At 36.1% G+C, this 19,764-nt stretch overlaps 2 protein-coding genes across 4 annotated transcripts in view; one reads left to right on the top strand and one right to left on the bottom strand.

The window, feature by feature from the left end:
• The window catches only part of FGF2 (fibroblast growth factor 2), a 309,364-nt gene that overhangs the window by 227,641 nt on the left and 61,959 nt on the right, over positions 1-19,764 (bottom strand). The window contains exon 4 of one of the 2 annotated variants that reach the window (XR_013555161.2): positions 17,656-18,043. Coding sequence is in view for 1 of the 2 variants with exons in the window: in XM_078445774.2 (XP_078301900.1) it covers positions 17,971-18,043 (73 nt within the window). In the remaining variant the exon portion in view is untranslated. Of the gene's footprint in view, positions 1-16,399; positions 18,044-19,764 lie in introns of those variants that run through there. The other variant, XM_078445774.2, reaches the window with a different exon arrangement.
• The window catches only part of NUDT6 (nudix hydrolase 6), a 44,881-nt gene that overhangs the window by 18,298 nt on the left and 6,819 nt on the right, over positions 1-19,764 (top strand). For both annotated transcript variants that reach the window (XM_078445772.2, XM_060654248.3), the window contains one exon: positions 16,929-16,983. In XM_078445772.2, the coding sequence (XP_078301898.1) occupies positions 16,929-16,983 (55 nt within the window). The remainder of the gene's footprint in view (positions 1-16,928; positions 16,984-19,764) is intronic.

The following is a 19,764-nucleotide window of genomic DNA, read 5'->3' as shown; positions in this document are numbered from 1 at the left end:
TGAATCACAGTAATCTTGAAATTAGGCTAATTAATAACCCTGCAGTTTCCTCTAAGTGTTCAGGTGAATGGAAGTTTTGCACATCTCTTCCTTTATTTATTTAGTGTCACATTAGGTCTTTATAGTGAACTATATAAAAGATTTCAAATATGGTACAGGTATGAGATTTATAAGGAAAATTATTTAAAAGACAGTAAGCAATATAGTATCACGTCATAGTTGAATCATTAAACTCTTACTGAGACTCCTTCTGAATAGAGGTATATTAAATAATTATAAAATTGATTATTGATAATGGATATTGATATTGATAATGGAATTATCAGTTTTAAGTTTTATTATCAGTTTTAAGAACTCGCCATCTTTGAATCTTTCTCTTCCATCAATGAGGCCTACCCTGAGTACTCGAAATAAAAGCAAGCATCTCTTACCTGCTGCACACCTGGTTTCCTCTCACCCAGCTCCACTTTTATTCTGATGGCATTTGTCATTATATAATATGCTAAAAAGCTTACATTTTTTTTTTCTTGTCTAGCATACAAGCACTGCAAAGGCTTGGACATTTGTTTGTTTTGTTCACTGTTGTGTCTCAATTACCTCGAAAACTGCCTGACTCACATTGTTAAGTGTGAAGAAATGCTTCATGCTTGAATGACTGAATGAACAGAGGATATCATATAAATCCCTGTTTAATATTGCTTGTCCTCACAATTTCTAGAATAATCATCTGACACAAAAATCGCCTTGTGCTTAAATCAGATTATGCTGGCAGAATAATGTGAGAGGCCCATGGACAGCTCCCCTTGGAATATCTTCTTCAGCAGTGCCTAAAATTAAACCATTAGTATATGTCCTCATCTTCTCTTCCTCCTCCTCCTCTTTTTTTTTTCCCCAAAGGAAGGTGAGGTACTTTAAAATTCAGATGCCATTGGGAAGGGTAACATACTCCATGCCTAACATCTTAATGAGAGCACTACCTATCGTTTCTGCTGTTACTCCTTTGATCCAAGCCAGAGGTATCTCCTCCCTAAATTACTGGAATCGTTCTAATTAGGCCATGTTCTTCCACTGTGATTCCTATAAAGTCTCTTCTTAGCACAAAACCACACTAATTCTTTTAAAATTACAACAGATTATGAGTCTCTTACGCTCCAAACCTCCAATGTCTCCTCATTTCTCTCATTTTAAAGTCCTGAGTCTGTGCCATGGCCTGCAACACCCCATATAACCTGTGACTGTGTCTCCTACACTGCATCTCTATACTTCCCTCTGACTTTATCTCCTGTACTTCTTTTTGCTCCCTCTGGCCTCCTTACTATGTTTCAAACACACCTTAGGTTACCAGCATCATCTGTTCCTCCTCTTCTCTTTATCCAAATAGCCTCATGGCCAAGTCCTTGCCTCTCTAAAGATTTTAGGTTTAGATAAAGATTTAGATAAAGATTTTCTCACTGAGAAAGGGTACCCACACTACCCTTTTTTTTTTAATTGAAGCTTGTTAATATACAGTGTAATAATGGTTTCAGGAGTAGTGATATGACACCCAGTGCTCATCCCAACAAATGCCCTCCTTAATGCCCATCACCCATTTAGCCCATCCCCCCATCTAATACTCCTCCAGCCACCCTCAGTTTGTTCTCTATATTTAAAAGTCTCTTAGAGTTTGCCTCCCTCTGTTTTATATTATGTTTCCTTCCCTTTCCCTGTGTTCACTGTTTTGTATTAAATTCCACGTGAGTGAAACCATATGATATTTGTCTTCCTCTGAATTATTTCACTTAGGATAATACATTCTACTTCCATCAACATTGTGGCAAATGGCAAGATATCATTCTTTTTTTTTTTTTTTTAATGTTTATTTATATATTTTTAGAGAGAGGCAGAGAAAGGGACAGAGAGAATCCCAGGCAGGCTCCACTCTCAGCATGGAGCCTGACGCAAGGCACAATTCCACGAACTGTGACCATGACCTGAAATCAAGAGTCATACACTTACGTGACTTACGTGACTTACACTTACATACAAAATCAAGAGTCATACACTTACGTGACTGAGCCAGCACCCCAGATTTCATTCCTTTTGATCACTGAGGGATATTTCATTGTGGGTGTATATATATGTATGTATACGTATGTATACATACATATATATATATTATATATATGTGTGGTGTGTGTGTGTATATATATGTTATATATATGTATTATATATGTAACATATTATATATATATTATATACACACACACACACACACCACACCTTCTTTATCCGTTCATCAGTTGATGGACAGATGGGTTCTTTCCATAATTTGGCTATTGTTGATAGTGATGCTGGAAACATTGGGGTACATGTGCCCCTTCAAATCAGCTTTTTTGTGTCCTTTGGATAAATACCTAGTAGAACAATTGCTGGGTCATAATGTAGCTCTATTTTTAATTTTTTGAGGAATCTCCATACTGTTTTCCAGAGTGGCTGCACCAGTTGCATTTCCACCAACAGTGCAAAATTGTTTGCCTTTCTCCGCATCCTCACCAACATCTGTTGTTTCCTGAGTTGTTAATTTTAGCCATTCTGACAGTTGTGAGGTGGTATCTCATTGTGGTTTTGATTTATATTTGTCTGATGATGAGTGATGTTGAGCATCTTTTCATGTGTCTGTTAGCCATCTGGATTTCTTCTTTGGAAAACTGAAGCAGCAGAAAGAGAAATCAAGGAATCAGTCCCATTTACATTTATACCAAAAACCATAAAATACCTAGGAATAAACCTAACCAAAGAGGTAAAAGATTTGTATGCTGAAAACTACAGAAAGCTTATGAAATAAAGAAGTTAAAGAAGATCGTAGGGTAGTTGTAGTTTTAATTTTTTGAGGAACCTCCATACTGTTTTCCAGAGTGGCTACACCAGCTTGCGTTCCCACCAACAATGCAAAAGAGATCCTCTTTCTGTGCATCCTCGCCAACATCTGTTGTTGCCTGAGTTGTTAATGTTGGGCATTCTGACAGGTGTAAGTGGTATCTCATTGTGGTTTTGATTTGTAATTCCCTGATGATGAGTGATGTTGAGCATTTTTTCATATATCAGTTGGCCATCTGGATATCTTCTTTGGAGAAGTGTCTATTCATGTCTTTTGCCCATTTCTTCACTGGATTATTTGTTTTTTGGGTGTTAAGTTCTTTATAGATTTTGGATACTAACCCTTTATCTGCTATGTTGTTTCCATATATCTTCTCCCATTCCGTCGGTTGCCTTTTAGTTTTTCTGATTGTTTCCTTCACTGTGCAGAAGGTTTTTATTTTGATGAGGTCCCAATCGTTCATTTTTGCTTTTGTTTCCCTTGCCTGCGGAGACGTGTTGAGTAAAAAATAGCTGTGGCCAAGATCAAAGAGGTTTTTGCCTGCTTTCTCCTTGAGGATTTTGATGACTTCCTGTCTTATGTTTAGGTCTTTCACCCATTTTGAGTTTATTTTTGTGTATGGTGTAAGAAAGTGGTTTCTGCATGTGGTTTCTGCATGTCGCTGTCCAGTTTTCCCAGCACCACTTGAAGAGACTGTCTTTATTCCATTGGATATTCTTTCCTGCTTTGTCAAAGATTAGTTGGCCATACATTTGTGGGTCCATGTCTGGGTTCTCTAATCTGTTCCATTGATCTATGTGTCTGTTTTTGTGCCAGTACCATACTGTCTTGATGATTACAGCTTTGTAATACAACTTGAAGTTGTATTTGGTTTTCTTTTTCAAGCCAATTGCTTTGGCTATTCGGGGTCTTTTCTGGTTCCATACAAGTTTTAGGATTGTTTGTTCTAGCTCTGTGAAGGATGCTGGTGTTATTTTGATAGGTATTATATTGAATATGTAGATTGCTTTGGGTAGTATTGACATTTTAACAATATTTGTTCTTCCTATCCAGGACCATGGAATATTTTTCCATTTTTTGGTGTCTTCAATTTCTTTCATAAGCTTTCTATAGTTTTCAGTGTATAGATTTTTCACCTCTTTGGTTAGATTTATTCCTAGGTATTTTACGGTTTTTGGTGCGGTTGTAAATGGGATCGATTCCTTGATTTCTCTTTCTGTTGCTTCATTATTGGTGTATAGGAATGCAACCGATTTCTGTGCATTGATGTTACATCCTGCAACTTTGCTGAATTCATGGATCAGTTCTAGCAGTTTTTTGGTGGAATCTTTTGGGTTTCCCATATAGAATATCATGTCATCTGCAAAGAGTGAAAGTTTGACCTCCTCCTAGCCGATTTGGATGCCTTTTATTTCTTTGTGTTGTCTGATTGCAGAGGCAAAGACTTCCAATACTATGTTGAATAAGAGTGGTGAGAGTGGACATCCCTATCTTGTTCCTGACTTTAGGGGGAAAGCTCTCAGTTTTTCCCCATTAAGGATGATATTAGCAGGTCTTTCATGTATGGCTTTTATGATCTCGAGGTATAGTCCTTCTATCCCTACTTTCTTGAGGGTTTTTATCAAGAAAGGATGCTGTATTTTGTCAAATGCTTTCTCTGCATCTATTGAGAGGATCGTATGGTTCTTGTCCTTTCTTTTATTGATTTGATGAATCACATTGATTGTTTTGTGGATATTGAACCAGCCCTGCATCCCAGGATAAATCCCACTTGGCTGTGGTGAATAATTTTTTTAATGTATTGTTGGGTCCGGTTGGCTAATATCTTGTTGAGGATTTTTGCATCCGTGTTCATCAGGGAAATTGGTCTATAGTTCTTCTTTTTAGTGGGGTCTTTGTCTGGTTTTGGAATCAACATAATGATCTCTTCATAGAAAGAGTTTGGAACTTTTCCTTCCATTTCTATTTTTTTTGTATAGCCTCAAGAGAATAGGTGTTAACCCTTCCTTAAATGTTTGGTGGAATTCCCCTGGAAAGCTTTCTGGCCCTGGACTCTTGTTTTTTGGGAGATCTTTGATTACTAATTCTATTTCTTTATTGGTTATGGGTCTGTACAAATTTTCTATTTCTTCCTTTTTCAGTTTTGGTAGTTTATATGTTTCTAGGAATTTGTCCATTTCTTACAGATTGCCCATTTTGTTGGTGTATAATTGCTCATAAGATTCTCTTATTATTGTTTGTATTTCTGCTGTGTTGGTTGTGATCTCTCCTCTTTCAGTCTTGATTTTATTTATTTGGGTCCAATCCTTTTTCTTTCTGATCAAACGGGCTAGTGGTTTATCAGTTTTGCTAATTCTTTCAAAGAACCAGCTTCTGGTTTCATTGATCTGTTCTACTGTTTTTTTTTGTTTGTTTGTTTGTTTCAATGGCACTGATTTCTGCTCTAATCTTTATTATTTCCTGTCTTCTGCTGCTTTGGGGTTTTATTTGCTGTTCTTTTTCCAGCTTTTTAAGGTAAGGTTAGGTTGTGTATCTGAGACCTTTCTTCCTCCTTTAGGAAGGCCTTGATTGCTATATACTTCCTTCTTATGACCGCCTTTGCTGCATCCCAGAGGTTTTGGACTGTGGTCTATCATTTTCAGTGGCTTCCATGTACTTTTTAATTTCCTCTTTAACTTCTTGGTTATTAGCCCATTCAGTCTTTAGTAGAATGTTCTTTAGTCTCCAAGTATTTGTTGTCTTTCCAAATTGTTTCTTGTGGTTGATTTCAAGTTTCACAGCGTTGTGGTCTAAAAATACACATGGTATGATCGTGATCTTTTTTGTACTTGTTGAGGGCTGATTTGTGTCCTAGTATGTGATCTATTCGGGAGAACGTTCCATGTGCACTAGCAAAGAATGTATATTCTGCTGCTTTAGGATGAAATGTTCTGAATATATCCATTAAGTCCATATGATGCAGTGTGTGTCGTTCAAAGCCATTGTTTCCTTGTTGATTTTCTACTTAGATAATCTGTCCATTGTTGTAAGTGGGGTGTTGAAGTCCCCTACTATTATGGTATTATCATGGATGAATGGATAAAGAAGATGCGATACACACACACACACACACACACACACGCAATGGTGTATTCCTCAACAATCAAAAAGAATGAAATCTTGCCATTTGGAACTACACGGATGGAACTAGAGGGTATTATGCTAAGCAAAATTAGTCAGAGAAAGACAAATATATGATTTCACTCATATGAGGACTTTAAGATACAAAACAGATGAACATAAGGGAAGGGAAGCAAAAATAGTATAAAAAACAGAGGGGGATAAAACGTAAGAGGCTCTTAAATATGAAGAACAAACAGAGGGTTACTGGAGGGGTTGTGGGAGGGGGGATGGGCTAAATGGGTTAGGAGCATTAAGGAATCTACTCCTGAAATCATTGTTGTACTATATGATAACTAACTTGAATGTAAATTTAAAAAAATAAATTTTAAAAAAAGTTAAGGAAGATACAAACAAATGGAAAAACATTCCATGCTCATGGATAGAAGAACAAATATTGTTAAAAAATCTATACTACTCAAAGCAATCTATACATTCAGTTCAATTTCTATCAAAATAACACCAGCATTCTTCACAGAGCTAGAACAAGCAATTCTAAAATTTGTATGGAACCAGAAAAGTCCCTGTATAGCCAAGTAGTGTTGGGGGAAAAGAAAAAAAGCTGGAGGCATCACAATTCTGGAGTTCAAGCTGTATTACAGAGCTGTAATCATCAAGGCAGTATGGTACTGGCACAAAAACTGACACATAGATCAATGGAACAGAATAGAGAACCCAGAAATAGACCCACAAATGTATGGCCAACTGTCTTTGACAAAGCAGGAAGGAGTATCCAATGGGAAAAAGACAGTCTCAGGGCACCTGGGTGGCTCAGTTGTTTAAGTGTCTGACTCTTGATTTGAGCTCTGGTCATGATCTCACCATTCATGAAACTAAGACCACGTTCAGCTCTGCACTGTCATCGTGGAGTCTGCTTGGGATTCTCTCTCCCCCCACCCGCCGACCTTCTCCCACTCACTCATGTGTGTGCTCTCTCTCAAAATAAACATGAAAAAGAAATTTTTTTCAAAGATAAAAGACAGTCTCTTCAAAATTGGTGCTAAGAAAACTGGACAGAGACATGCATGAGAATGAAACCACACCACCTTCTCACACCATACACAAAAATAAAATTCAAAATGGATGAAAGACGTAAATGTAAGATAGGAAATCCATCAAAACCCAAAAGGAGAAAACAGGCAACAACCTTTTTGATCTCAGCTGCAGGAACTTCTTTCTAGACGTGTCTCCGGAGGCAAGGGAAACAAAAGCAAAAATGAACTATTGAGACCTCATCAAGGTAAAAAGCTTCTGCACAGCAAAAGAAACAACAAAACTAAAAGGCAGCTGATGGAATGGGAGAAGATAGTTGCAAATGACATGTCAGATAAAGGGTTAGTATCCAAAATCTATAAAGAACTTAGCAAACTCAACACCCAAAAAACAAATAATACATTCAAGAAATGGACAAAAGATCTCTCACTTTCCACAACACATTTCTCACTTTAAATCAAAAGCTAGAAATGATTAAGCTTAGTAAGGCATGTTAAAACCCAAGAGACACTGAAAGCTAGGCCTCTGACACCACACAGTTAGCTAGGGTGTTAATGCAAAGGAGAAGTCCTTGACAAAAATTAAAAGCGCTACTCCCTGAGAAAGTGAAACAGCCTTATTGCTGATAAAGAGAAAGTTTAAGTAATCTGGATGGAAGATCAAACCAGCCCCAACATTCCCTTAAGCCAAGGCCTAATCCAGAGCAAGAGTCTCTAACTTTCTTCAGTTCTATGAGGGCTGAAAGAGATGAGAAAGCTGTAGGAAAGTGTGAAGCTAGCAGAGATTCATGAGGTTTAAGAACAGAAGCCATCTCTATGACAGATGTGCAAGGTGAAGCAGCAAGAGTTGAAACAAGCTGTAGCAAGTTATCCAGATCTAGCTAGGATAATTTATGAAGGTGGCTATACTAAAAAACAGGTTTTCAATGTAGACAAAATAGCCTTCTGTTGAAAGAAGATGCCATCTAAAACTTTCATAGCCGGAGAGGAAGAGTCAATGCCTGGCTTCAGAGCTTCAAATGACATGCTGACACTCTTGTTAGGGGCCATCCCAGCTGGTGACTTTAAGTTGAAGCCAGTGTACATTTACCATTCCAAAAATCCTAAGGTCCTTAAGAATTATGCTACATCATCAGCCTGTGTTCTATAAATGTAACAACAAAGCCTAGATGACAACACAACAGTTTACATTACAACATTGAGATCTGCTCAGAAAAGAAGATTCCTTTCAAAATATGACTGCTCATTGACAATGCACCTAGTCATCCAAGAGCACTGATGGAAATGTACAATGAGATTCATGTTGTTTTCATGCCTGCTAACACAGCATCCATTCTGTAGCTCATGGATCAAGGATTCATTTCAACTTTCAAGTCTTATTATTTAAGTAATATATTTTTAAAGGCTAGAGCTGCCATAGAAAGTGAATCTTCTGATAGTCTGGACAAAATAAATTGAAAGCCTTCAATAAGGCTCTTTTCATCTATGTTGAAAATCTCTTGTTTAGTGTACCCACCTTGAGATGGAATGTACTCCTGATGAAGATGCAATGAGGATTATTGAAATGAAACAAAGGATTTAGAATATTATGTAAATTTAGTTGATAAAGCAGCAGCAGGGTTTGAGAGGATTGATTACCAATTTTGACATGTTTTTTAATTTTTTATTTTTGAGAGAGAGACAAGAACGTGAGCAGGGGAGGAGCAGGAAAGAGGGAAACACAATCCAAAGAAGGCTCCAGGCTCTGAGCTGTCAGCACAGAGCACAATATACTGCTTGAACTTACAGACCACAAGATTATGACCTGAGCCGAATTCAGATGCTTAACCGATGCCCTGATTCCCAATTTTGAAAGAAGTTCTACTGTGGATAAAATGCTTTTAAACAGCATCTCATGATACAGAGAAATCATTCATGAGAGGAAGAGTCAGTAGATGTAGCAAACTTTATTGTTTTAAGAAATTGCCACGGCCACCCCAGGCTTCAGCTTCCACCATCCTAATCAGTCAGCAGCCATCAACATGGAAGCTTGACCCTCCACCAGCAAAAGATTATTACTTGTGCTCTGTATTATGTAGCTGCTTTATACATCATGGCAACCTATTCTCCTCCTCATTTCACAGACTGGGAAACACAACCAGAGAGTTAAGTCATAAAGTAGTGTTGGAAACTTTTCCTCTTCCACGTTCGGTGGGTGGGGAGCCTGTGAATTAATTGACAACAGGTTAGTAGGAGAAAAGTTTGGGGAGTGCTGCCTGCAACAACTAGAAGTAGGGGTTTGTATATCAGTGCAAGGGAGAGGTGTGAAATATGTATGGTAATTTCTCATATTTGTTTATGCAATTTCTCATCTAGGTTTCCTTCCTTGGCTGGAAGTTCGAACCAAGGGGATTTATGGCAGCTTCTCAGAAAGCTCTGCCTTTAATCAGATAAGGGGAACAAAACAGGCTTCTTTCTGTATCTGATTTGCATTTCCCTTACATGCCGACAAATTGGACAACCTGGAAGAAATGGATAAATTCCTAGAAACATCTTCATGTGTCTGTTGGCCATGTGTATATTTTATTTGGGAAAATGTACCTGTTTCTGCCCATTTTTTAATTGGATTATTTTTTGGTATTGAGTTGTGTAAGTTCTTTATATATTCGGGATACTAACACTTTATTACATATGTCACTTGCAGATAACTTCTCGCAGTGAGTAGTTTGTCTTCTAGTTTTGTTCACGGTTTCCTTGCTGTACAGAGCTTTTTATTTTGTTCTAGTCCCAATAGTTTATTTTTGCTTTTGTTTCCCTTGCCTCAGGAGACATATCTAGAAAAATGTTGCTTGTGGCCGATTTCAGAGAAATTACTGCTTGTTCTCTTTTCTTGAATTTCTATGGTTTTAAGGCTCACATTTAAGTACTTAATCCATTTTATAAGAAAATGGTCCATTTTCATTCTTTTGCACGTAGCTGTCCAGTTTTCCCAGCACCATTTGTTGAAGAGGCTTTGTACCATTGCATATTCTTGCCTCCTTTGTCAAAGATTAACCATGTAATCGTAGGTTTATTTTGGGGCTCTCTATTCTGTTCCATTGACTTATGTGTCTGTTTCTGTGCCAGTATTACACAGTTTTAATTAGCTTTGTAGTATAACTTGAAATCTGAGATTGTGATACTTAAATTTTTTTATTCTTCATTTTCTTTTTTTTAAGTTTTTAAGTTGTTATTTTATTCTTCATTTTCAAGATCACTTTGACTATTCAGAGTATTTTGTGGTTCCATTCAAATTTTACAATTCTTTGTTCTAGTTATGTGAAAAATGCTGTTGGTACTTTGATAGGGATTGCATTAAATATATAGATTGCTTTGGGTAGTATGGACATTTTAACAATATTTGTTATTGCAATCCGTGAGCATCAGATATCTTTCCATTTGTTTGTGTCATCCTCAATTTCATCAGTGTTTTTTAGTTTTCAGAGTACAGGTCTTTCACCTCTTTGGTTAGGATTATTTCTAGGTATCTTATATTTTGGGTGCAATTGTAAATGGGATTGTTTTCTTAATTCCTTTCCTGCTACCTCATTATTAATGTATAGAAATGTGTATTGATTTTGTATTCTGTGACCTTACCAAATTCATTTATAAGTTCTAGACGTTTTTTGGTTGAGTCATGCAGGTTTTCTACATGTAGTGTCATGTCATCTGCAAATAGTGGGAGTTTTGCTTTTTCCATACTAATTTGGATACCTTTTATTTCTTTTGCTGTCTGATTGCTGTAGCTAGGATGTCCAGTACTACGTTGAATAAAAGTGGTGAGAGTGGACATTCTTGTCTTGTTCCTGATCTTAGGGGAAAAACTCAATTTTTCACCATTGGGTTTGATATTAGCTGTGGGTTTTCATAGATGGTCTTTATGCCGTTGAGGCATGTTCCCTCTAATCATACTTTTGAGGGTTTTTATCATGAATGGATATTGTACTTTGTCAAATGCTTTTTTCTGCATCTATTAAAATGATCATACGATTTTTCCCTTCTCTTGTTCATGTGATGTATCATATCAATTGATTTATGAATATTGAACCACCCTTGCATCCCAGGAATAAATCCCTTAATTGTGGCAAGTGATTTTTTTAATGTATTGTTGGATTTGATTTGCTAGTATTTTTTTGAGGACTTTTGCATCTATATTCATCAGAACATCAGAATATATTGGCCTATAGTTCTCTTTTTCTGTAGTGTCTTTATGTGGTTTTGGTACCAGAGTAATGCTTGCCTCATAGAATGAATTTGGAAGCTTTCCTTTCTCTTCCATTTTTTGGAATAGTTTGAGAAGAACAGGTATTAACTCTTCTTTAAATGTTTGGTAAAATTCACCTATGATGCTGTCTGGTCCTAGAATATTGTTGGGAGTGTTTTTTATTAATGATTTCATTGCTGGTAATTAGTCTGTTCAAATTACTTAATTCTTCCTGATTCATTTTGGGAGGTTTTATGTTTCTAGGAATTTATCCATTTCTTCTAGGTTGTCCAATGTGTTGGCATTTAATTTTTTTTGTAATACTCTCATTATCTTTGGTATTACTCTGGTATCAATTGTTATTTCTCCTCTTTCGTATCTGATTTTGTTAATTTGAGTCCTTTCTCCTGTTTTGTTGTTGTTGTTGTTGTTGTTGTTGTTGTTTGTTTTATGAGTCTGGCTAAAGGTCTATCAATTTTGTTGATCTTTTCAAAGAACCAGCTCCTGTTTTCATTCATCTATTCTAGTCTTTTAGTTTTTATTTTGTTAATTTCTCCAATCTTTATTATTTCCTTCCTTCTATGTATTTGGAGTTTTGTTTTTTCTTCTTTTCCTACCTCCATTAAGTGTAAGGTTAGGTAGTTTATTTGAGATTGTTCTTGCTTCATGAGGTAAACCTGTATTGCTGTAAACCTCCCTCTTAGAACAGCTTTTGCTAAAGATTTGGGACTGCTGGGTTTTCATTTTCACTTGTTTCCATGTATTTTTTTTATTTCCTCTTTTATTTCCTCTTTTAATTTCTTGGTTGACCCATTGTTTAGTGAACATTATATAATAGACCTGTATTTGTGTTCTTTTCCATATTTTTTCTTGTTGATTTCTAGTGTCATAGTGTTGTAGTCAGAAAAGATGCATGGTGTGACTTTCTGAATTTGTTCAGACTTTTTTGTAGCTTAATACATGATCTGTTCTAGAGACTGCCCCATATGCACATGAACGTGTATTCTGCAATTTTAGGATGGAATGTTCTGAATGTATCTGCTAGATCTGTCTGTTCCAATGTGTCATTCAAAGCCAATGATCAGTCCATTGATGTAGGTGGGATATTAAAGTCTCTTACTATTATTATGTTACTATTGATTACTTCCTTACGTTTATTAACTGCTTTATGTATTTGGGTACTGCCATGTTTGGTGCATAAATATTTACAATTGTTATATCTTCTTGGATTGTTTCCTTTATAGTTACATAGTGTCCTTGTCTATTTTCACAGTCTTTGTTTTAAAGTCTATTTTGTCCAATATAAATAATGCTACCTCAGCTTTCTTTTGACATCCATGTGCATGATAAATGCTTTTTCATCTTTTCACTTTTAATCCACAGATGTCTTTAGGTCAAAAATGAGTTTCTTGTAGGCAGCATATAGATGAGTCTTGCTTTTTAATCCATTCCATCACCTGTGTCTTTTGATTAAAGCATTTAATCCATTTATATTCAAAGTAATTGTTGAGAGGTATGTACTTATTGCCATTTTGTTACTTGTTTTATGGTAGTTTTTGTAGTTCTATGTTCCTTTTCAGTTCAGTTTGCTGACTTTCTTTAGTGATATTTTGGATTCCTTTCTCTTTATTTTTTTGCATACCTGTTACTGTTTTTTGATTTTGTGGTTACCCTTAGGTGTGTGTATAACATCTAATGCATATAACAATCTATATTATAAAGTTGATGGCTGCTTAAGTTTGAACCTACTCTACTCCTCTCTGCCCTCCCATGTTTTAGGTATATGGTGTCATACTTTACATCCTTTTATTTTGTGAGTCCCTTGACTAATTTTTACAGATATACTTAATTTTACTGCTTTTGTACTTCCTACTTTTCTTACTCTTGTTTATGGTCTTTCCTTTCCACTCAGAAGAGTCCCCTTTAACTTTTCTATTAGGGATGAGTTAGTGGTTATGAATTCCTTTAACTTTTGTTTGGGTTACTCTTAATCTCTCCTATTGTAAGTGATAGCCTTGCTGCAGGTTTTTTTCCTTCAGGACCTTGAATATATCATGACACCCCCTTCTCAGCAAAGTTTCTGTGAAAAATAAGCTGATAGCCTTATGGGATATTCCTTGTATGTTACTGTTTTCTTTTCTCTTGCTGCTTGTAAAATGCTTACTACTTTTTGCCATTTTAACTACTATGTATCTTGGTGTTACCTCCTTAGTTTGATTTTTGTTGGAGGCTCTATGTGCCTCCTGGATCTGGATGTTTCCCTTCCCAAATTTGGGAGGTTTTCAGTTGTTATTTCCTCAAATAAATTATTTGCCCCCTTTTCTCTCTCTTCTGGAACTCCTATAAGATGAATGCTTGATGGTATTGCTAAGTTCCCTAAGTCTGTCTTCATTTTCTATTCTTTTTTTCTCTCTCCTGTTCAGTTTGATTGCTATTACTCTGTCCTCCAGGTTGCCTATCCGTTTTTCTGTGCCCTCTACTATTTATTCCCTCTAGTGTATTTTTAATTTTTATTGAGCTCTTCATTTCTGAATGGTTCTTTTTTATGTTTTCTGTCTCGTTTTTGAGTGTCTCATTGAGATCCCTCCCCTCTTTTCTCAAGTCCACTATATTCATATTTCTTAGCTCTGTTCATTTAGTTTCTTACTGTGATTTTGTCCTGTTCTTTGATTTTGGACAGAATTTTTTGCATTTTGCATTTTGTCTCTCTGTGTCTGTTTCTGTGTTAGGAAAGGAAAGTCAGCTCCATCTCCTGCTCTTGAGATTGGTGGCCTTATGAAGAAGAGGTCCTGGGATGCCCTATAATGCAGTCTCCCCTACTCACCAGAATTTGGCACTTCAAGGGTGTCTCAATGTGTTGCATGTGCCCTGCTGTTGTAATTGAGCTGCTTTTGCAGTAGTGCAGCCATGGCTGTCTTTGCCTGTTGTGGCCAGGATTTGGTCCCGGTGTTGTTGCATCAGTCTGGGGCGGCCTTGGGTTTGAGTCAGACCAGGCAATGCCAGAGGGTAGCACCAAACTGCTGGGTGCTTTCCCTGTGTTTTCCCCCGAGAGGCTTTCATTGGTGGGCAAGGCCTGCATTGAGACCAGTTGTCTGCCCCCAGCCTACTGCTGGGGCCACAGTTGTGTGTGGTTATCTTTCCCTTTTCCTGGGACAGGAGTCACTTTGGAGTGGTGCTGCTTCCTGTCAGGTTTGCTTGCATGATGCCACCCTTGTGGCACCACTTTGGATGGGCTCTGGCCAACAGTGTATTGGAGGGGGCAGGTCTCAGGAGAATGTGACGGCAGTTCATGCTGTTAGCAAATTAGGTGGTGAGTGTTGGACCTGCATTGGTTCCTGCTGGTATCCATGTATATAGGCTGGGAGGCAGGGGAGGAAAATGGCACCTGCCAGCTCTTGGAGAAGTCTCCCAAGGATCCCTGCCCCTCCAGCACACACTCTGAGATTAGTAAAAAACCAAACAAAACCTCCTTCCCATACACCCCAGGCGTTAAACTGTTCTTCTATGCTGTATCTCCACAGGGCTGTTTGTTGTGCTCCACGTGCAGAGACTCCGTTTCCTTGCCCTCTAGGCTCTCCATAGACCAGCCTGATTTTTATAGCATCCCATTTGTTAAGCCCTGCTGATTGTAGGAACTTGCAAAATTATGTCCCTCTGGTTTTCAAAGCCAAATGCTTCAGACCATGTCTCTGCCCTCCCCACCCTCTTCCATGTTACCTGTACTCTACATGTAGCTGTGAAGAGTCAATTCTGCCAGTCTTTGGGTTGTTTCTGGGTTATATACACTGATACAGGTGTTACCTAGGTGTGTCCATGGGACAAGGTGAGGTCAGGGTCCTCCTACTCCACAGTCTTCTCTGGAAGTTGCCGTTATTATTTATATTGCTAAGCCCATTAATGGGAATGTTTTTTAATTAACCTGAAATTATATGGCCAATTAATTTATGACAAAGGAGGCAAGAATATACAATGGGGAAAGATAGTCTCTTCAAGAAGTAGTGCTGGAAAAATGACAGCTACATGTAAAAGAATAAAATTGGACCGCTTTTTAACACCATACACAAAAACTCAAAATAAAGACCTAAATGGGAGTCTGTTTTAGTATTTTGAAAGGTGAAAAGATATACTTATCTCTCCATTGATCATATCTACAACATTAACCATGTTTTACAACCACTTAACTTAGGTCTTACTACCTACCACTTTGAACTAACTGCAAGCTCAAGCTTTTTGCAGGGGACAAGAAAGCTTTCTTCAGATAATCTCTTTAAACCTAAGTGGTGCCAAAAAAGATCACATACTACCACAAAAATATATTCTTTTTATACCTAAGTTCTATGAAATAATCAAAATGAGATTTGTGTAAGCTGTTTTCAATCCTTATATCTAACATTTTTCTCCTAGTGTAAGCTGTTTTCAATCCTTATATGTAACATTTTTCTCCTAATAAGTTTATAATTTAATTAATAACCTCCAATTATTTATAGTCAAATCTAGGTAAAATTTTAAAAGTTCTTTTATTATTTTGGGGAGTATTTTCTGCCCTACCATTATAACATTTCTTTTGTTAGAAATGGCATTTATGGTGTTAGATATAAAATCTAACATCCTATCAGGAAAAAAACTGCATGGTTTCTATAGCTTCTGGAACCATTTCAAAACAAAATCTGAAAGACTGTCTTAATATAGATCTATACCAGAGATATATTTCTACATTAATAAAATATGCTTTATAAATTAATCTCAAGTCTGAGCCAGACACGGAAGGGTGGAAAGCCTAAATTCTGTACCCACATAATCAACAGTCTGTGGAAACTCTGGGAACCATGCCACTGGTCTCCAATGTAGCACAGTTGGGAAATGACACATTCTTTATGAAGTACTCATCCAGGAAATGAGTGGGTCAAAAAGCACACCAGTAAAAGGTCCATAAACTTATTTTATGAATGAAGATCATAAAGTGTACTGGCTCCAAGCTCAGCACCTTTTATCATGCTGTTGGATGTATAGAACAAAAAATAATTGTGTCAGCCATAAGAATATGGTCCCATGCCATTTCATAATTATTTGTAATCAATTTTTTCCATATGTATCCTCATTCTCAGATCTTCCCACTTGCCCTTCCCCCCCAAAAATGAAATGGTATACACACACACAAACAGCACAAACTTAAACTAATCAGATTTATTCATGCTACCCATGAAAAGCAATTACATTTGTACATACAATCATTAACACAGAGACAAGAGAAATCTGATTAGACACACAACACAGAAAATAAATGTGAAAATTAAAAATAGTATATTTTAGTTATTAAACTTATACTGTACTTTCTACTTATTTATAGCAGCATCTGTAAGATTCCTCTATTTGTTAATAGTTAACTAGCAGCAAAATTTTAAAAATTACACAAATTCAGTAGATGTTTCCCTCCACTGTTTCATTCATACAGAATTTATCACATTAACCAAACAAAACCACTTCTATTTCCTAGAGAAAAAGGTAGGAAAAGATTTCAAAAGTCACCAGTTTCCCCCCAAGAAAAAGAAAGGGAGGAGTGAAGAAGGAAGATGAAAGAAATTTGCATGTTATTACCAAAAAATAAATTCTCAATCCCTTGACCAATTTTTGTTGAGTCTCCATGTGCGGGTTAGTGATTGAAGCTATGTTAACTTTATTTTCTGATTTTATATTGCAGTTGAAAAATATGTGGAAGTTCCCAGGAGGCCTGTCAGAGCCTGGAGAAGATATTGGTGTGTACCTTACATATTTTTAATTGCTTGAAAAAATTTAGGAAATTTCTGTGTTTACTTTTTAGCTCGATAGCTGAAAATAAGATTTTAAATTTTCTGAGAAATTTCAGAGGTTACTTCAGGGCTAATATAAAATTAGCAGCAAAACTTGTAATATTACAACTTATTCCATTAGTATAAAAAATACTATTAGGAGCATACCACCTGTTCTGTTTAGGATTGCTTCTAGATTAATTTGTTTGAAAATAAAAAGCTTTTCATATACATTGGTAAAGTTTAGCATTTAGGGTTATTTTGGATAGGACTAATACTTTTCCTGGAATTAAACTGTAAGAAAACACAAATTCTTGACCATTTCACCACACAACCATGCATACTAACTTTGTAAGTAATACTTATTTTGAGGTCCATTTAAAAGTCACTTATAGAGCACTACTGACTTAATTCTCCTCTTTATAATAATTTTGACTGCTATTTATTTTAAATAGTAAGGAAGCCAAAACTCTCCTATGAGAAAGTCTCAAAAGAGAGCTCTCTAAAACAACTAAACAACTAAAACAACTTACAGAGCTCAGTATTTAAAACCAGGCAATGTGAAATAAGCTAAGAACTTTCCATGTTACTGAAAGAGTAGAAAGAGTAAATATGGAGTTTTCCTACATATTCCTTAACCAGAGTCAAACGCAGTCTCTATCATAATAAATCAATGGATGACTCATTTGATACCAGTATTATTTCTCCATGATTGCTTTTTCCATGTGCATGTTCACTATTTAACCAACATTTATTATATAAAGGCAACTTCCTAAATTATCTTTAAATATTTGTATATACTTGATGTGTATATACTTGAAACTTGATTTTTTTTTTTTTTGAATGTTACAGATTAAAATGCCCCATACACAGTACATAGACAATTCCTAACAAACCAGAAATAAATTTACCATACTGAGATCTATCCATTGCAGATTTTGGTTTTTAGGTACGTCAGGGACCTTCTGCGTAAATTCTGTTGTTTAGGTCTTCTTTTGAAATAAAAGATTGTGGAGTGGTGCAAATGCTGAAAGAAAGGACCATTTACTTTGGAACACCTACTTATTTCATACTATCCTTATGTGATCTGTGACATTGTGTGTGAGCTAGTTAAATTTGTTTTACAACTTTACCCAGTCCATACTGGGCAAAAATCAGGCCACAGGAAGTTTGTTAGTTTCACCTTTTGAGTCTTGCCTTCCCAAATGAATGGACTTTTGAGTTTTTATGGATCCTGAATTTTTACTTCTATTTAAATGCAAATGAATAAACATTTCCAAGCCAAGCATGCATAATTTTAGGTTTAAGTATACTCCAGAACTCTTTAAGTCCAGGTTTAAAAAAAAGAAAAAAAAAGTAGTGAATCTGAATTTAAATATTTGTGGTTGTCACAACAACCCACCTATTTAGACAACATATATATGCCTCAACCATGTGGAATTAGAAGCAGCAACTGGCATTCATATTGTCTAGGCGCATTATAAATTAAAGCTTTGCCTTAGAAATAATAAAATCCTGAAAGCAGCTAGAAATAATAACTGACAACAGAGTTCTGAAAGACCATGACTTATATCAGAGCATTTCTGTCTTTTAACACAATATTCTAAAGGATGAAGCCAAATCACCCAATAATTATTAAAATTATTTTCTTTAAATTCTGTATTTAGGAAAGTATGTAATATAGTAGAATACAGCCATCACAAATATAGCTCTTAAGTAGTAAACACTAGTTAACTGGGAAACACATGGGAAACATATTTGTTTTGGAATCCTTAATTCTATAATACTACTAAGTAAATGAAGCTCTCTTGTCCACAGTGCTTAAAAAAATTAAGGGGGGGCATATACAAAATAGAATGCAATCCTCAGGCTTCAATATAATACCCTAATAGTACAAAAGGATCTACAAGGTTAAAAATGGAGAAGTTGCCTTTCTAAAAAAAATACCATTTACCAGTGACAGTAAGAGAATCCCCTGCATGGGGAAAGGACTATAAAGTAGCAGGTTCTGATCAGAGCTCATCAGTGCACCAGAATCAGAGGGAAACAGTAGGAAAACCCACATTCTGCCCAATTTTTCCTATTATTTTTTTCCAACCTAATCCTATTGTTAAATATTACAAAATAGAAATAACAAAATAAACTCCTTTTCACTGTCTTGTAACTAAACAAAACACTAGGACATATTTAAACATCTCAGTCAGCAAACATAAAAACAAAACCCCCTTGGTTTTTCCTATGTCTGTTAAACATATAGAACAGTAAATGTTATATCAGTTCAGCTTACAGTACATTAAAATAAAGGTAAAACAGAATAAAGCAGTTAAATAAATTTACAAGTTTTTAAATTCATGGTGAAAGCCTTGGGGTAAAGATTTCCACGTTGAGGTGGAAGAAGTTACTCATACCTCATAAGTGCAAAAGCACTTATCTACCCATTCATTTTTTAGTCTAGTCAATGATATCTTGATTGAAGTTAAACTGATCAAACTACCCAGGGCAGTGCTGATTTTCAGTCAGCTGCTAAGGTGACTGCTGAGTAGGGTATATTCATTCACTCACAAGTCTGTCCTGTGCTTCCATAACACATAAAAAGGCTAGACTCCAAACGAAATGCCAGACTCTTAACTGGTGGTACCAAGAGTTTAACAGGACTCCGATAGTTATTTTTCAAAGTGTTTAAGGAATAAAAATAAACATTTAAACAATAGTTAAGTGAAATCAGCAAATGACATGTAAAGTTTTAGA

The sequence above is a fragment of the Panthera onca genome, chromosome B1 (assembly GCF_046562875.1).
Source record: "Panthera onca isolate mPanOnc1 chromosome B1, mPanOnc1 haplotype 2, whole genome shotgun sequence".
Taxonomy (NCBI): Eukaryota; Metazoa; Chordata; class Mammalia; order Carnivora; family Felidae; genus Panthera; species Panthera onca.
This window is presented reverse-complemented; position numbering and strand designations above follow the sequence as displayed.